The sequence below is a fragment of the Leucoraja erinacea genome, chromosome 14, assembly GCF_028641065.1.
Source record: "Leucoraja erinacea ecotype New England chromosome 14, Leri_hhj_1, whole genome shotgun sequence".
NCBI lineage: Eukaryota > Metazoa > Chordata > Chondrichthyes > Rajiformes > Rajidae > Leucoraja > Leucoraja erinaceus.
Window position 1 is genome coordinate 31401433 of NC_073390.1, and position 18079 is coordinate 31419511.

The 18079-nt window shown below is 42.2% G+C and overlaps 1 protein-coding gene across 10 annotated transcripts in view; it reads right to left on the bottom strand.

Moving 5' to 3' along the window:
- Positions 1–10165: 10165 nt before the first annotated feature.
- LOC129703510 (alpha-1,4-N-acetylglucosaminyltransferase-like) overlaps positions 10166–18079 on the bottom strand; it is a 31885-nt gene continuing 23971 nt past the window's right edge. For 5 of the 10 annotated variants that reach the window (XM_055646042.1, XM_055646043.1, XM_055646044.1 and 2 more), the window contains 2 exons: positions 14602–15062; positions 10166–12759 (listed from right to left, as the gene is read on the bottom strand). In XM_055646042.1, coding sequence (XP_055502017.1) covers positions 12157–12759; positions 14602–15030 — 1032 coding nt within the window. In that variant the 5' untranslated portion in view covers positions 15031–15062 and the 3' untranslated portion in view covers positions 10166–12156. Of the gene's footprint in view, positions 12760–14601; positions 15063–15365; positions 15509–18079 lie in introns of those variants that run through there. The other 5 variants (XM_055646036.1, XM_055646037.1, XM_055646035.1 and 2 more) reach the window with 2 other exon arrangements.

An 18079-nucleotide genomic window follows, 5' to 3' on the forward strand; every position in this document is an offset into this window, starting at 1 on the left:
TTGTCCTTGGCAGAGCAATTCCCGAACCAGATGGTAATGTTCCCGGACAAGATGCTTTCCACCGCCGCTGCGTAGAAGCACTGGAGGATCCTCGGAGACACTCTGAATCTCCTCAATTGCCTGAAGTGGTAAAGGCGCTGCCTTGCCTTAATCACCAGTGCTGAGGCGTGTGATGACCATGTCATATCCTCAGAGATGTGGACTCCCAGATATTTAAAACAGTTCACCCTATCCACAGGATCCCCATTTATACTCAATGGAGTGTACGTCCTCGGATGATGTGCCCTCCTAAAGTCCATGATCAGCTCCTTCGTTTTTTTGATGTTCAAGAGGAGGCTGTTCTCCTGGCACCAGAGTGCTAGATCAGCCACCTCCTCCCGGTAGGCCCTCTCATCATTGTCTGAGATCAGGCCCACCACCACAGTGTCATCAGCAAACTTAATTATTGAATTGGAGCTGAACCTAGCCACACAGTCATGTGTGTACAGGGAGTACAATAGGGGGCTGAGGACGCAACCCTGGGGCAATCCTGTGCTCAGGGTGAGGGACTTCGATGTATTCCCTCCCATCTTGACTACCTGGGGCCTGGCGGTGAGAAAGTCCAGGACCCAGGCACACAGGGAGGTGTTGAGCCCCAATTCCAGTAGCTTCCCGGCCAGTCTGGTGGGGACTATCGTGTTGAAGGCTGAACTGTAGTCCATGAACAGCATCCTCACGTAGCCCCCCTTCTGGCTGTCCAGATGGGAGAGAGCGGTGTGCAAGACCTGGGAGACCGCATCGTCCGTGGACCTGTTCGGACGGTATGCAAACTGCAACGGTTCCATGTTCCGAGGGAGGAAGGCGCAGATGTGATTCTTCACCAGCCTCTCAAAGCATTTCATGACTACCGAGGTAAGGGCCACCGGACGGTAGTCATTCAGGCAGGCTGGGGAGGCATTTTTTGGTACCGGTACAATGATGGATTTTTTGAAGCAGGCAGGGACCACTGACGTGTCCAGGGAGAGGTTGAATAATGTAGTGAGCACTGGAGCTAGCTGCGTAGCACAGGACTTGAGTACTCGCCCCGAGATGCCATCGGGGCCTGCAGCATATTAGGCGACATATTTGGCGAGTTTAGGAGACTCTGTGCTCACCACAAGATCTCCACATGGTCCCTACATGGTTGCAGGTGGTCTCCTTCATGGTCGGGAGGAGTTCCCGCATTCTGGGAAATAGTCGCGGCCTCAGTTTGGTCGGCTAAACGTGTTGTGCACGTAGGCATGTTGAAAACATTTCTGTGACCAGAAATTGGTCACCATGGAGAAAATCGATACTTTTGTAGTCGTAGGTCTAGTTGAAGTGGGGTCGTAGGTAATCGTAGGTCGTCGTAGGTAGTCTTAGTTAATCACCTTTGCTGACCGGTCATTTTCATTGGCTCATTGAGCAAAAAAAGGTATGTAAACAGCAGCATGTGATGCGCTGTCATTTCAGTGCACGTCATTGCGCAATTATTCTTTTGGTGGATCAGACAGTGTGAGACATGGCTCTTAGGAGACGGCTTCAGCACAGGGGCAGGGCACAACCCTCAATGCCACACACCAGGCTGTTATCAACATTTGTTTGTAAGACTTTTGTATGTTTCTTTACCAATAAAGGAAATCCCTGAATTTTAATCTCAAATTGATTATGAATATCATTCTTTTTCATAGTAGTCCCTCATGTCATCACTTATACCTCATGATTCATTTCTCATATATTTAGATCATTGAAGCACACACAAACGCAAGGAAGGAATGCACTGTATTTAAAATTTGACTTTTCACATTTATTTTGATGATGAAAACAGACACAAGCACTTCAAATACACTGCATTTAAAAGGATTTTATTATTGAACATCTTGATACATCTAACACTAAAACAAGCAATACACTGAATTTTAAAGAACATTTTTATACATTTCGATAAATCTAACACTAAAACAAGCAATACACTGAATTTAAAAGAACATGTTTGAAAAACATTTTTTAGGTGATCTTACAACAAGCTACAACAGTCCTAGCCAGTTGTAGCTTGTCGTAGCTTGTTTTCTGTAATCGTGGGTGTAGTCGTCTGTAAGTTGAAGGTGGTCGTCTTCAGTCCCCACTATTGGGTCAGTCACGATTGCATCAGCAATTAAGTCGTAAATAGTCGTAGCGTGTCCTACATAGTCGTAGGATGTCTTCTACATAGTCGTAGGGTGCGTTTGATACATTCACTTTTTCAGTGATTCAACAAGACTATGCCAGTCGCCTGCTCTCGCAAAAGAAGTCGCCTTAGTGGGACAGGCCCTTTACAGAGGCATGGCTGCAAGAAGGCCAGGGGTGGGACTGAATATTCAAGGGTATACATGCTATCGAAAAGACAGACAGGTGGGCAGAGGGGGTGGGATAGCTCCGTTGGTGAGAAATGAAATTCGGTCCCTTGCAAGCGTTGACATTGAAACGGGAGATGTGGAGTCAGTATGGATAGAACTAAGGAATTGTAAGGGTAAAAGGATCCTTATGGGACATCTACAAGTCACCAAACAGTAACCTGGATATAGGGTGCAAGTTGAACCAAGAGTTAAAATTGGCATGTTGTAAATGTAATGCTACGGTTGTTATGGGAGATTTCAAGATGCAGGTAGACTGGGAAAATCAGGTTGGTACTGGACCCCAAGAAAGGGAATTTGTGGAGTGCTGCCGTGATGGATTCTTAGAGCAGCTTGCGCTGGAGCCTACCAGGTAGAAGGCAATTCTGGATTTAGTGTTGTGTAATGAACCAGATTTGATAAGGGAACTTGAGGTTAAGGAGCCATTAGGAGGTAGTGACCATAATATGATGTTTTAATCTACAATTTCAGAGGGAGAAGGGTAAATCGGAGGTGTTAGTATTACAGTTGAAAAAAGAGAACTATGAAGCCATGAAGGAGGAGCTGGCCAAAGTTGACTGGAAAGATACCCTAGCAGGGATGACAGTGGAACAACAATGCTTCTGGGAATAATACAACAGGTGCAGGATCAGTTTATTCCAAAGAGTTGCCACTATATAACCATATAACAATTACAGCCATCTCGGCCCTTCTAGTCCATGCCGAACACTTACTCTCACCTAGTCCCATTTCCTGCACTCAGACCATTCCTTTCCCGTCCATATACCTATCCAATTTATTTTTTAATTATAAAAACGAACCTGCCTTCACCACTTCCACTGGAAGCACATTCCACACAGCTACCACTTTCTGAGTAAAGAGTTCCCCCTCATGTTGCCCCTAAACTTTTGTCCCTTAATTCTCAAATCTTGTCCTCTTGTTTGAATCTTCCCTACTCTCAATGGAAAAAGCTTATCCATGTCAACTCTGTCTATCCCTCTCATAATTTTAAAGACCTCTATCAAGTCCCCCTTTAACCTTCTGCGCTCCAAAGAATAAAGACCTATCTTGTTCAACCTTTCTCTGTAACTTAAGGGCCTGTCCCATGAGCATGTGACTCCATGCGGCAAGCGCGACCAAACGTGGTCGCTTGAGCTGTACGGCCTCGCGGGGCCGGTCCCACTTCGATCGCCGGAGTCGTGCGGAGCTGGTCCCGACATCGCGCGGGGCTCCAAAAAACTGACACTGTTCAAAGATTCCGCGCGGCAGCGGCCTGCCGGCCCGCAGCTGCCTCGATGCCGTACGCATCACCTCGATGGGCATATGCAGCGTCTCAATGCCGTATGCAGCGTCTTGATGCCGTACGCAGCGTCTTGACGCCGCATGTCACGCGCAAACATCCCGTGGACTTCGCTCGAACTTCACATCACTCACTCGACCTCTGCGCGGCCCCCGCTTCCGGTTTGGTTGTGCTCGCCGCATGCAGGTGCATGCTGGTGGGACCAGCCCTGTACGGGGATCACTCGACCTCCGCGCGACCCCCGCTAGGCCCCCGCTTCCAGTTTGGTCGCGCTTGCCGCATGCAGTCGCATGCTCATGGGACAGACCCTTTGGGTGCTGAAACCCAGGCAGCATTCTAGTAAATCTCCTCTGTACTCTCTTTATTTTGTTGACATCTTTCCTATAATTTGGCGACTAGAATTGTACACCATATTCCATAATTGGCCTCACCAATGCCTTGTATAATTTTAGCATTACATCCCAACTTCTATACTCAATGCTCTGATTTATAAAGGCCAGCACACCAAAAGCTTTCTTTACCACCCTATCCACATGAGATTCCACCTTCAGGGAACTATGCACAGTTATTCCTAGATCCCTCTGTTCAACTGCATTCCTCAATTCGCTACCATTTACCATGTACGTCCTATTTTGATTTGCCCTGCCAAGGTGTAGCACCTCACACTTATCAGCATTAAACTCCATCTGCCATCTTTCAGCCCACTCCTCCAAATGGCCTAAATCTCTCTGTAGACTTTGAAAATCTACTTCATTATCCACAACCCCACCTATCTCAGTATAATCTGCATACTTACTAATCCAATTTACCACACCATCATCCAGATCATTGATGTATATGACAAACAACAGTGGGCTCAACACAGATCCCTGAGGCACCCCACTAGTCACCGGCCTCCAACCTGACAAAACGTTATCCACCATTACTCTCTGCTATCTCCCATTCAGCCACTGTTGAATCCATCTTGCTACTCCACTATTAATACCCAACAATTGAACCTTCTTAACCAACCTTCTATGTGGAACCGTGTCAAAGGCCTTACTGAAGTCCATATGGACAACATCCACCGCTTTACCTTCATCAATTACCCTAGTAACCTCTTCAAAAATTCAAGAAGATTAGTCAAACTTGACCTTCCAGGTACAAATCCATGTTGACTGTTCCTAATCACTAAGTCTGGCTCCTGAAGAGGTTTCTGTTTTGTTTCAATATACTGACGCTTGTTCTGTACCTATGATTGGGCAAAGGGGTTGCCTCCCACTCTATGCTTCTCTATGTACTGAAGATTCCAAGGGAGGTAAGGGGCGACCGTGGCTGACAATGGAAGTCAAGGACAGTATAAATATGAAAGAGAAGAAGTACAACATAGCAAAGATGAGCGGGAAGCCAAAGGATTGGGTAACGTTTAAAGAGCAACAGAAGAAAACTAAAAAGGCAATACGGGGAGAAAAGATGAGGTACAAAGGTAAGCCAGCCAAGAATATAAAGGAGGATAATAAAAACTTCATTGGGTATGTGAAGAGGAAAAAATTAATTAAGACCAAAGTTGGACCTTTGAAGACTGAAAAGGGTGAATTTATTATGGGGAACAAGGAAATGGCAGATGAGTTGAACAGTTACTTTGGATTCATCTTCACTAAGGAGTACGGAAACAGTATTCCTGATGTACTAGCCAGAGGATCTGGGGTGACGGAGAAACTGAAGGAAATCCACATGAGGCAGAAAATGGTGTTGGGTAGACTGATGGGACTGAAGGCTGATAAATCTCCAGGGCCTGATGGTCTGCATCCCAGGGTACTTAAGGAGGTGGCTCTAGAAATTGTGCACGCATTGATGATCATTTTCCAATGTTCTTTAGATTCAGGATCAGTTCCTGTGGTTTGGAGGGTAGCTAATGTTATCCCACTTTTTAAGAAAAGCAGTAGAGAGAAAACAGGGAATTATAGACCAGTTAGCCTGACGTCGGTGGTGGGGAAAAATGCTAGAATCAACCATAAAATATGAAATAGCAACACATTTGGATAGCAGTAACAGGATAGATCTGAGTCGGCATGGATTAACAAAGGCTAATCTTGGCTAATCTCCTGGAATTTTTTGAGGATGCAACTAGGAAAATGGACAAGGGAGAGCCAGTGGATGTAGTGCTCCTGGACTTTCAGAAAGCATTTGACAAGGTCCCACATTGAAGATTAGTGGGACAAATTATGGCACATTGTATTGGAGGTAGAGTGCTGACATGGATAAAAAATTGGTTGGCACACAGGAAAAAAAGAGTAGGGATTAACGGGTCCCTATCAGAATGGCAGGCAGTGAGTGACTAGTGGGGTAGCGCAAGGCTCGGTGCTGGGACCGCAGCTATTTACAATATAATATTAAAGGTTTAGATGAAGGGATTACAAGTAACATCAGCAAATTTGCAGATGACACAAAGCTGGATGGCAGTGTGAACTGTGAGGAGGATGCTATGAGGATGCAGGGTGACTTGGAAAGGTTGAGTGAGTGGGCAGATGCATGCATGGCAGATGCAGTTTAATGTGGATAAATGTGAGGTTATCCAATTTGATAGCAAAAACAGGAAGGCAGATTCATATCTAAATGGTGTAAAGTTGGGAAAAGGGAAAGTAGAACAGGATCTGCGGGTCCTTGTTCATCAGTCAATGAAAGTCAGCATGCAGGTACAGCTGACAGTGAAGAAAGTTAATGGCATGTTGGAGTTGAGTATAGGTGCAAAGAAGTCCTTCTACTGAGACCACACATAGAGTATTGTGTGCAGGTTTGGTCTCCAAATTTGAGGAAGGACATTCTTGCTATTGAGCGAGTGCAGCGTAGGTTCACATGGTTAATTCCCAGGATGGCGGGACTGTCATATGCTGAGAGAATGGAGCGGCTGGACTTGTATACTCTGGAATTTAGAAGGATGAGAGGGTATATTATTGAAACATATAAGAATATTAAGGGTTTGGACACACTAGGGGCAGGAAACATGTTCCCAAAGTTGAGGGAGTCCAGAACCAGGGGCTGCAGTTTAAGAATAAGGGGTAAGCCATTTAGGACGGAGATGAGGAAACACTTTTTCATACAGAGAGTTGTGAGTTTGTGGAATTCTCTGCCTCAGAAGGCAATGGAGACCAGTTCTCTGGATACTTTCAAGAGATAGGGCTCTTAAAGATAGCAGAGTCTGAGGATATGGGGAGAAGGCAGGAACGGGGTACTGATTGGGAACGATCAGCCATGATCACTTTGAATGGTGGTGCTGGCTCGAAGGGCCGAATAGCCAACTCCTGCACCTTTTGTCTACTGTCTATGGTCTGCTGTCCTTGATAAGTGATGCATAAAAAATCTAATCTTTGCTACCAGAATGACTTGGAGGGCACTGCATTAAAGGCTCAATAGACATTGCTTGAAGTTCATGTATGGCACTATCACATTGCCCTGATGGGCACTGCATTAAAGTTTTGATCGTCACTCTCTGATGGACATTATTATTCCTGATGGGACTAATTCAAAGTTACCTGTGGTCATATCCCATTTTCCTCATGGGGATACCATTAACATCCCAACGGATTCAACATTGTCATCCTGGTGCCACAGCTCCAGAGTCCCTTTGTGAACGTTATCCAGCTCCTCTTGTTCCCGATAGATGCTGAATTACTGTCCTCATAGGTATCACCACAAGGAACGGGTGGACACTGCATATTTCTGCTGTGAGCACGACTTACTATTTTGGCTTGGGTACAAACATGATCAACTGATATCCAAGGGAGACATAAGTGAGATTTTGGTCCGGCCAACACTGTTAAAAACATCTGTGAGAGTGAGAAGGTAAGTCATGAAATTAAACCTATAATACGATTGGTTGTAAAGTGGCATCACTTTATAAAAAGTGTCAGCATTCACATTTCGCTGCCAAACTCCAAGTCCATGCTAATTGGCGCTGCCATCTATGTTCATAACAGAAATGGGGTATTAGGAGGATATGAAGGAATTACCTGCTCCAAAGCTTTGAAACTCTGGATTCAATGAGCTTTCCTCTCATTCTGTATCTGTCCTTCCTTAACCAAATTCAACAGAACCTCAGCGAAGAGAAAATGAAGGGAGTGACATGAATAACAACCCATTATTTGGAATTCTTTTTAAGCTGTAATATTAACAAAACATACAAGAGATTGCAGCCAGTCGGGTAGCTTCTGTGGGACAAACAGTTAACATACAGGCCAATGAGACTTCATAAATGTTGTTTGAAAGTCTTTTGGCAATTATTCCCAATAACCTATGGAGTCAACCGTTTCTTCCACTAAGTGGTAAAGTGGCAGAAGTGGGTCTGCCATCTACTATATACCCAGTCAGTGGTTCCACCCCATTCAGGTCAAAGCTTTAAAATTGGTTCCATTCCTTCTGGTACTTTGATGAAGTGACAAATAGGATAGTCTTTATTGATGCTGTTGTTGGTTTTCATGCTTATCACACATTGGGCAAATCTTGAATGGTGTTATGACAATTTAAGCATGAAGATTGGAGACTAAATTGACATCAGCTGCATTGATTTGGTCCGGTCAAATTGTAAATATAAGGCTGGTGCACAAAAGCAAAGAATCCCCACTGAGATTACCGAATGGACTAATGTATCCGATCATGGTTCTTTAGGAGGGAATCAGGAGACTGTTCAAAATGAAAACGTAATTGCGAATCTCAACTCTCTGTTTTAATTGCCAAGCACAAACAGAGCAGTAATGGACAAAAAATTACTGGATCCCTTTTTTCATTTAATTTCAAATGCAGCTCGATAGCTTCTGTGTGACAGCTACCAATGTTCAATCATGTCTGGGGCTTTGCAAGCTATTTGATGTGACCTGTAAGCCATAATTTGGCTGTCTTAGTGTTTCTGCCATGGTGCCTGGGTCAAGGGTGCCTCTAAGTGACAAGAACCATCTCAAGGATGAGGGTGATCAACCAGGAGTCTTTGTGCATTTAGGTAGCAATATTTTAGGTAGGGAAAGGGATTAAGGTTTGCAGAATGATGACACAGTCAAGTCAAGTCAAGTCACTTTTATTTATATAGCATATTTACAAAACAACTCTCATTGGCCAAAGTGCTTTACATTTGTGGAGAGTTAGGAAATAAGTTAGAAAGCAGAACCTCAAGGATAGTAATCACTAGATTACTCCCTGTGCAACATGCTAGTGAGGGCAGGAATAGAGGTTGGCCAGATGAATGCACTCTTGGGGAATTGGTGCATGGGACACATCTTCTGATTTTTGGATCATTGAGGTCTGTTCTGAGGCAGGGAAAACATGTAAAACGATTACAGGTTGCACATAAAGGTTTAAATTGCATTTATTTCAATGCAAGAGGCTTAACAGGTAAGGCAGACAAGACAGGATTTGGTTTGGGGAATTGAGATGTACAGTACAGTGCCATAACAGAAACAAGGCTGAGGAAAGGGCAAGATTGGCAGCTGAATGTTCTAGATTACCAATGCTGTGGATGTGTTAGATATGTAGGTAAAAGAGGAGGGAGATGAGTGAGAAGTGAATCATTTCTGATGAGGGAGGACTTAACTACAGAGCTTAGAGGGAATATTCTCAGGAGATTGTCCAGTGAGACAATACAGGTACAAAATAATCTTGAAGGGAACAATCACTTCGATGGGACTGAATTATAGGCCTCACATTAGTCAGCAGGAATCATAGGAGCAGGTTTATGGGAGATTTCAACTCGAATATTCACCGGGTCTCCCATAACATAAAGGACTTGATAGCATGGAATTTGTTTAAGTGGGACCTAGGAAGTCTGTTATTCAATATAGCAAACAGTGCAGCAGAGGAGCGGCCTTCTGCGGAGCACAATTTCCATGCCAAACATGATCCCAAATTAAAATAATCTTCTTCAACTGCACATGATTCATACCCCTGCATATCCATGTGCCAGGATATTCTAAAAGCCTCTGAAATGGCACAATTATATGTTTAGAGGGCATGATATAAATCTCGAAGGCAAGGTAAAAAAAAATCCCAAATTCTGCAGGTATACGAGGAATTAAAGGATGGTTAGGGAGAGAATAGATCCCCATAAAGATCAGCATGCTCATCTTTATGCAGAGTTACAAGAGATGGGGGGGATTTAATTTAATATTTTTCATCAGTTTTTACTGAGGAGGAGATCATGCAAGCTAAGGTACTGGGGTACATAAGTTGTGAAGCCTTCGGCCATTTATGAATTATCAAAAAGTAAATGTTGATGCTTTTAACATAGGTTCAGGTTTAAAATCCCATGGCTTTACCTAGTGCCTCCTTCAATCGTAAGATGTTGGGGAATAAATTGCAGAAATCCTTGCAGAATGATTTATATCAGGTGAAGTTCTGGAGACTGGAGGGTGGCTAGTGTTGCACCATTAGGAAGGCAGCAAAGGGATGTCAAGAAACTTCAGGGTCAATGAACCTGACATCAGTGTTGGGAAAGTTGTTGGAGCAGTTTGTGTGTCTCACAAATTTATAGAGTTTTATTTCACCAAGAAGATTCATGAGTTCAGGACATTAAAGGTTTTCTAGATGGATTTAGCAAGGTCCCGTATGGTAAAATAATCTGATAGATTAGATGGCATGGAATCCAAGGTTACTATCCAATTTGATTCAAAATTAGCTCGGATCAAATTTAAATAAGGAAGGATATTGTTTTCTTCCACAGTTCCCTCCTTGTTGATCTTTATGATCAAAACTTGTTAAGAAAGGATATTAATATTTTCTCTCATTAATCAATTGTGAAATTGTAGCCATATATCTCAAATTATAATTTTGGTTGAACCTGTGAAAGAGCTAATAGTCAAATCTAATATAGTTTACAAAATGATGTGGAACACAATATGGAGGAAGGTTGTCTTTTTAATAAATACATTAAAATGGAAACCTGAGTAATAACACGTGCTTCTTTCAAGGCCTTAAAGAAACCAAGACAGAAAAAATAGCTGATGCTCCAGAGATGAGCAATAACTTGTTATTGAATGAGCTTGATTTGGACCCAGCTTTTCCTATATTCTGAAGGGCTATAGAATCTTTCAGATTAGGAAGGAGTGCTTTACAAATAAGAAAATAGATAACTGCACCAACTTTCCTTTGTTCTGTGAGTGGATCCCGAGAAGCACTGAGCAACGTTTGTGCTCTTTGTAGATCTTGCCACTCCCGTCTGATGAATCGATTAAATATTGGCTTGGTGTACCTTTAATCAGTTAGTAGTTGTCTTCTTTTAAGAAACAAACTTTTACACCTGTCCTTGAGCTGGCAAAGAGATACCTCCTTTTGCATGCAAAGGAATATGGGCACAGCTTCTAATCAGATAAGGAAGCTTGTTTACCTTAACCAGTGATTTATCTGTGTGGAAGTTGTTTGTTGGATTTCATACTCCAATGTCTCCATCTCCTTCCTGTTTCTTGTAACTACCTAGATGCGTCACTTCACCCTCATATCCTCCCTGATCCAACACAATGTTAGTATGTTCATAAGTATTTCATACTACAAAGATAGTTAATAAGGTATATGTCTTAAATACTATCACAACATTTTATGATTCTTGTGTTTCCTTCTCATTGAGGGTTGTGTTTGAATGATGCAGTTTACATCTGGTAGCAATTACCCATTTGGATTTTCTTTTACTTTTACAGGTACCTGTACTACCATTCGTGTTATTAGCATCAATTATGGTCCTTTCCATCTACGAGAGAAAGAATCTTTATTGACGGCTCGTACATAACCTGATCTCCTGGTTAAAACGGGTGCATGTTTCCTTCGACTGGAGGGACCTTTCCTGCTTAACTTTCTCATAGATTTTACCAACTATTTCACTTGTGGTTACCTGTGGTTTACATTATTGAAATAAATTTATCATTGATCAATGTCTCTACAGCCTTTCATCTTTGTCTTTCCCTAGATTTACACCAGTCAGTGCATTGCAGATACCTATCACTCTCTATGTAAACAACTTGACCAGCCCCCCAAGTGTTCTTTGCCCTTTCTTCCTCTTACCTGAAAGCTCTGCCGTCTAGTCTTTGACATCCACATCCCGGAAATAAGGTTGCGTCCATCAGCAATATCTGTGCCTCTCATAACTATATATACTTCTAACTGGTCTCCCCTCAAGCTGTGGTGTTTTGAAGAAAACAATCCAAGTTGTTATTAGAGATAATATCTCTAAACCTGGTGACATTGGGGTAAACCTCGTCTGCACACTTTTCAAATCATCCACATCCTTCCTGCAGATAGAGGGAGAGTGCTAGTGAGAGTGAAACATTGTGTCAGTGAATGAGAGAGAGGTTATGTCAGTGGGAGAGATGGGTGTGTTAGTGGAAAAAATGGAATGTGTCAGGAAGAGACATGTTGTGTCAATTGGTGTTTGATTCTAATTTTAATTGGACATGGGAATTGGAGTGTATCCAGATCCGAAGAAGTTGTCAGAAAAAAATAATTGTAACAATCAAGTGAATGTTTCACAAAGTCCTAAATCGCCGAATTATTATTCAATTCAATTATATACCTGTATGTAGTTGGACAATATAACTGGAAAAAATGTTCAATTAATGATCCACTTCCAACAATGACATTCTTTTTTTTGTTGGAATTCATGAAACTCCAGACATGCGCTCCATACGAAGTTGAAAATATACGCTCCTCGTCCTTTTTCCAGGGAGCATAGTACTTCTCCCAAGCAGGACATGGGATGGCGTAGAATCGTTCAATGTTCCATAAAGAGATGCCGTTGCATTCTTTGCCAATGAAGGCAATGATTTTATCCATCTGACACCATCTCTTCAGCACACGGGTAATCAGTTTAGGACCTTGTTGACCCCAAATATATGCATTGTAGTTGGCCACAAAATCTTTCATGCAATTCCAAAGAAAAGGATGGTGCCTGTGATAGAAACCCATTGCACCATTACTGATAGAATCTGAGAGCTGTGCACTTGTAAAGTTGCCAAATGGCAGAGACTGCATAGATATAATGTCAGAGTCCAGGTAGATGCCCCCATACTTCCACAACATTGCAACTCTACAGCCATCAGCAAGCACATGGAGCCAAAACCTTTCCTTTTTTGGGATTACCTGTGATATAATGGAGAAAGAAACATTATCTTCATTTCAACTCCTTCTAAACCTTCAGTCCTATCCCTCAATCGATGTTAAGCTGCCAGGTCCACTAGGAAGGAAACAACTCTATCCTCTCTTCATCCTTGTTCCTGACAGATAGAGAGTCATACGGTTAAAAAGGCAACTACTTTGTCAAATCACATCCACCCGATCACTGCACTCATCGATTCTACCCCTATTTATCTACAATAGATCCGTGGTGATTCACATGCTTACCGAAATCCTTCTTAAATACTTTGACAGTACCTGCCTCCACACCGATGTCTGGGCTAATTACCTTATCGATGCCTCTTATGATGTCACTCTACAGCCTCCTATACTCAAATGAGGAAATACACAGCCGATCCAGCCTCTCCTTATAACTCAAAACTTCTAGAACTGGTAACTTCCTTAAAAGTTTTCTTTACACCCTTTGCACTTTGTTATTTTGACTGACATGTTCCAATCCAGACAACACAGTGGTCATTAATATCTATTTTAAACATCAAATATTGCAGCAGCAAATAGTTAAAAATCTATCAATTCATGCTTTATAGATGCCCAACCATTAAACATTCACTGAATTATTTGGCAGAAAATCCCAAAGATTCACCACACCAAGCTCTGACCGAGAGAAATTCCTCCTTAATTTTATCCTGAATGACCAAAGTCCTATTTGGAGATTGTCATCTCCTTAATATAGACACATAGTCAGGGGAAACATCATCTCAGTATTTAACCCGTCATGCACCTTACGAATATTAGATATTTCCAGGAGATTACTTGTGGGTTTTCTAATCTCAGGTGAGCCCTGGCCCAAGATGCTCAATTTCTGTTATACAACAAACCTGCCATGCAAGGAATCAACCTGGTGCCACTTTACTGCACTCCATTTAGTGTGTTCATTCTTCTTCATTCATGGAGACCAGAATTGGACGCAAATTTCAGATAGACCGAGTCAACTTACTCCCAAGACCGAAATAGTCAACGCACACCCTACCTATCAAGTACTTGTCAAAATGTCTTTTAGGTGCTGTTACAGTAGCTGCCTCCAGCTCATTCCATAGACAGACCATTCACTGTGTGAAAAATCAGGCCTCACGATTCTATTAAGTGCATTCACCTGATGCATATCCATAATGACATTAGACGCGTCTATAAGATCACCCTTCTGTCTCCTTTGCTTCAAGAACAAATTCCTGGCCAGTCCAACCTCTTCCAATAATTTAGTCCTTGTTTCCTAGTTAATATCATGATAAAGCTTTTCTTCACTCAATCAAACTTAATGGAATCTTTCCTGGGTGATCAAATCAAAATCTGAAACACCTGGTGGGACCTCACCAACTTGAATAACTGCAACATCATCAACATCCTATCCTTAATGTATTCAATGATATAGACGAGCATGTTTCTTCGTTATCACCTCCTCACAGCCAAAAAAAATATCATTGGGGACCGCACAATTGCTTGGTCATTGGTGCCGCCCCAGATTTGTTTTGAACCTTTTCATACTCCTAGTTACTCTCTCCCCCATTCTCAGTCTGAAGAAGGATTTCAACCCAAAATGCCACATTCCTCTTAGCCAGAGATGCTGTTTGACCCGCTGAGTTACTAAAGCATTTTGTGTCTATCTTAATGTCTAAAACTTTTTTCACCACCCTGTCCAATTATAATGTTACTTTCAGTGAAATATGTACTTGTACTCCTATCTCCCTCTATTCTACAGCCTTCCCCAGGTCCCTAAAATTCACTGAGAAAGTCCTACTCAAGTTTGACAACCCAAAATGTAACACATCACACTTTCTTCTTATTGGTTACCTTTTGATACCAGAATTTCAATGGAGTATCTTCAAACAGTTTGGTAGCGTTTAAAGGGAGAAGGACAACATTCTTCATTGAGGAGAGCAACGGGATGAGTCTGTACTTCGGCTCTGGATATTGGCTCAAGTTGCCACTGAACCCCTTCATGAAGAAATAGATTGGTTTATCTGGGTTTTGACGAGCAGTAGACTCCACTGAGCACATCACCAATGGCTTCAGCTCCACATTGTCTGACGTTTCCAGAAAAATAATCCCAGGATTCAGGAATGGACGAGGATCATCCAGGGTAGCTTCATCTTCCACTTGTGACATTCTTACCATGTTCTTTTGAACATTTTGTTGTAATTTCAAATGCCAACTTACATATAGCAGAACACTAGCTCCCATTATGAAGCCAACGATAAATATGTTATGAATGGGAATCATGGTGTGGCAATGAGGTGCATCTCCAAAGGATCCTGTGAATTAATAAATCAAAAAATATTATTCCCACAGTGTGGAGGAGCCTGTTTTTTTTTTTTGATAGCTTTGGATAGGAGTATGCTAATAAATCTGAAACTTCAAAAGACAACAATTGTCAAGTAATTAGAACTGAATACTTTTTTTATTACCAGAATTGAGTGTGCCAGTGGAATCTATACTAAAATAGGTCCCGATGGCTATATCGGGAGAGATTCATTACGGACAACAACAGCAGATAGCAATGTTGGGAACCCTGTTGGGGATTAACAGCACCCGACCGACCATCCAGAATTTAATACCTTCTGCCTCACCCTCTCTTTGTTTGATTCAGCTCACCCCAGCATCGGCGATGTTGTGGTAGCAAGTCCTGCTTGTGAATCTTAGGGGAGGCGGTAGACATCAGCTGTGCACATTGAGGGTGGAGACGTGGAGATAGGATTGCCTGAGGATGGAAGATCGGTGATAAAGGCATTTTTAATTTTTGAATGGAGGGAGGGATGAAGTCTTCCAGGTGAAATAGTTAAGGCAAATTGAATTAGAACATATAAAAGACATTTGAACAGGCACATCAGGTTGGGAGAGGCACTCAAGCTTCACATTCACAATGGGAACTGTGCAGGGAGAATATCCATGACCTCCCTGGATTTGCCAATGGTCTAAAAATCTGAATCCCTCCCCCCTGCACGAGCTCCACAGCCACACGATCAAATGTCCCGTCTTCAGGAGCCAGAAACAAGATGTCATGTCTCAACCCCCCCCACCAAAACCACTGCTTCAACTGCGGTAATGTGCATTTGAATTGCAAAACAAAGGTGTCTGTTGAATGCATTGCCACGAGAGGCTGTCATTGGGGATTTGCATGAGAGGAAGAGAAAGAGCATGGAATGAGTGCAAAGGCTGTTACGTGACTTTTAAAACTGTATTGGAATAAATGTGGATTAATTCGATGCTCCAGGCAGAATAGGATCTGATTGAAAGATCCTGTTCCTCTGTAAATTTACAGTGCCTCTTGTGATTCAAGAGGCAGTATCTATTGTGAAATGAAATGAAATGATTCAATTTATTGTCATTGTCAGTGTACAGTACAGAGACAACGAAATGCATTTTTAGCATCTCCCTTGAAAGGGAGACACAGGGCGTCGCGGTGTGCCCGCGCCTGCCGCCGTAACATTCCATTACAGGCAAAGGTGGGTGAAGTGTCTTGCCCAAGGACACAACGACAGTATGCACTCCAAGCGGGATTCGAACCGGCTACCTTCCGGTTGCCAGCCGAACTCTTAGCCCATTGTGCTATCTGTCGTCCTGTATCTATTGTGTGTTACTTGGAAGCCAAACATCCACCTTTATTTAGATTATGTTGCAGGTTTTCACTGTGAAAATTGTTATTTCAAAGGTTTTCTGTTATTTGAAAAGGCTCTTAAGGAAGAGAGGTGCAGGCCCTTTTTGTATGTATCTCTGTTTTGATGTATCTGTGTTTTAAGTTTTTTTTAAATTTAATTTCTTTGGTGTTGTTTGCGAGAGACCATGGACACACAGCATTTGGAGAAACTGGAGTTTAGGGTATTTTTAAATTGTGAATTTGAATCTGGTATTTTGGAAGACTGGGGTAAAAAAGTTTATCCTTTATGATTTCATTTTATTAACCTTAATTCCTTCAATTATCATATTCCTTTAAGATTCAGTATTTATGTCCTCTCAAGCCTACATTCTCAGATAGTTTTAAATCACCAAGACGTGCCTTTATTTACATTAGTCCTGTCCCATATATTCTTCCAAGCTCCAAAGTTTTTGTTTGGAATTATAAGAGAAAGAGAAAATGATCAGAACATTCTATCCCTCCTTTGTCATGGAACCTAGTGCTGATCACATGGCACCAATGAAGTGTAACTTCTCGTCTACACCCCATCTTAAAATTGTGCTTGACATCTGGGTCATTAAAGCATTCATATCCATAAACATCCTAATGGAAAGAAAAAGATCTAAAAAGCTCCACGTTTTAACTTGGCTTCAGCAGAACAGTATTTGTTACATTCAAGTTCATATTTGGTAGTAAAACCAGTCAGCGACCATAAATTCCCATAGAGCAAAAATGAAAGATGTCGAACCATTGAAATCTTACTCATAACACGATTAGGCAAAATATACTTTAAAAGGAAACAATTCATGCAGAATATTGTATACAAACAGTGATATAATATTGGATGTCTAATGTTTAGTTGAAATTCTAGCTTGAATTAAATATCAGATAGGCAGAATGCTGGGGTTACTGAGCAGGTTGGGCAGCATTTCTGGGAACATTGCTAATGGCATTTTGGGTGGGGACCCTTCTTCATCATCCACACATTGTTCCTTTGGATCATTTGCTTTGATGTAATCATACTTTTCTTGCAGACAATTTTAATCACACTGGAGAACAGTGTCGGGTGTGGACTGCAAATGACACAAGGGGGTGAAAATAAAACAAAAGGGGGGCGGCTGCAGGCGTGCAAGATATATAAATGACAGAAGACAAACTGGTTATTAAAATTATAGTGTAGGAAGGAACTGCAGATGTTGGTTTAAAACGAAGATAGACACAAAATGCTGGAGTAACGCAACGGGACAGGCAGCATCTCTGTAGAGAAGGAGTGGGTGAGGTTTCAGCTCGAGATGCTTCTTTAAACCCTTCCTCAGACGAAGCATTCTTCAGACGCTGATAAAGGTTCTTGAGCCAAAACGCCAACCATTCCTCCCTCCAGAGTTGCTGCATGTTCCACTGAGTTACTCCAGCATTTTATATCTATCTTCAATTAAAAAGATAGCACAGATACAAATGTTGTTGATTGATTGTCTCAGTTGCTTAGTGAAATCAAGAATACAGGATAAGACATTCATAAACTACCAAGGCATGTTGCGAGCTGAAGAGAGACACAAAATACTGGAGTAACTCAGTGGGTCAGGTAGCAACTCTGAGAAAAGAAATAGGTGATATTTCGGGTCGAGGCCCTTCTTCAGATTGAGAGTCGGGAGAGGG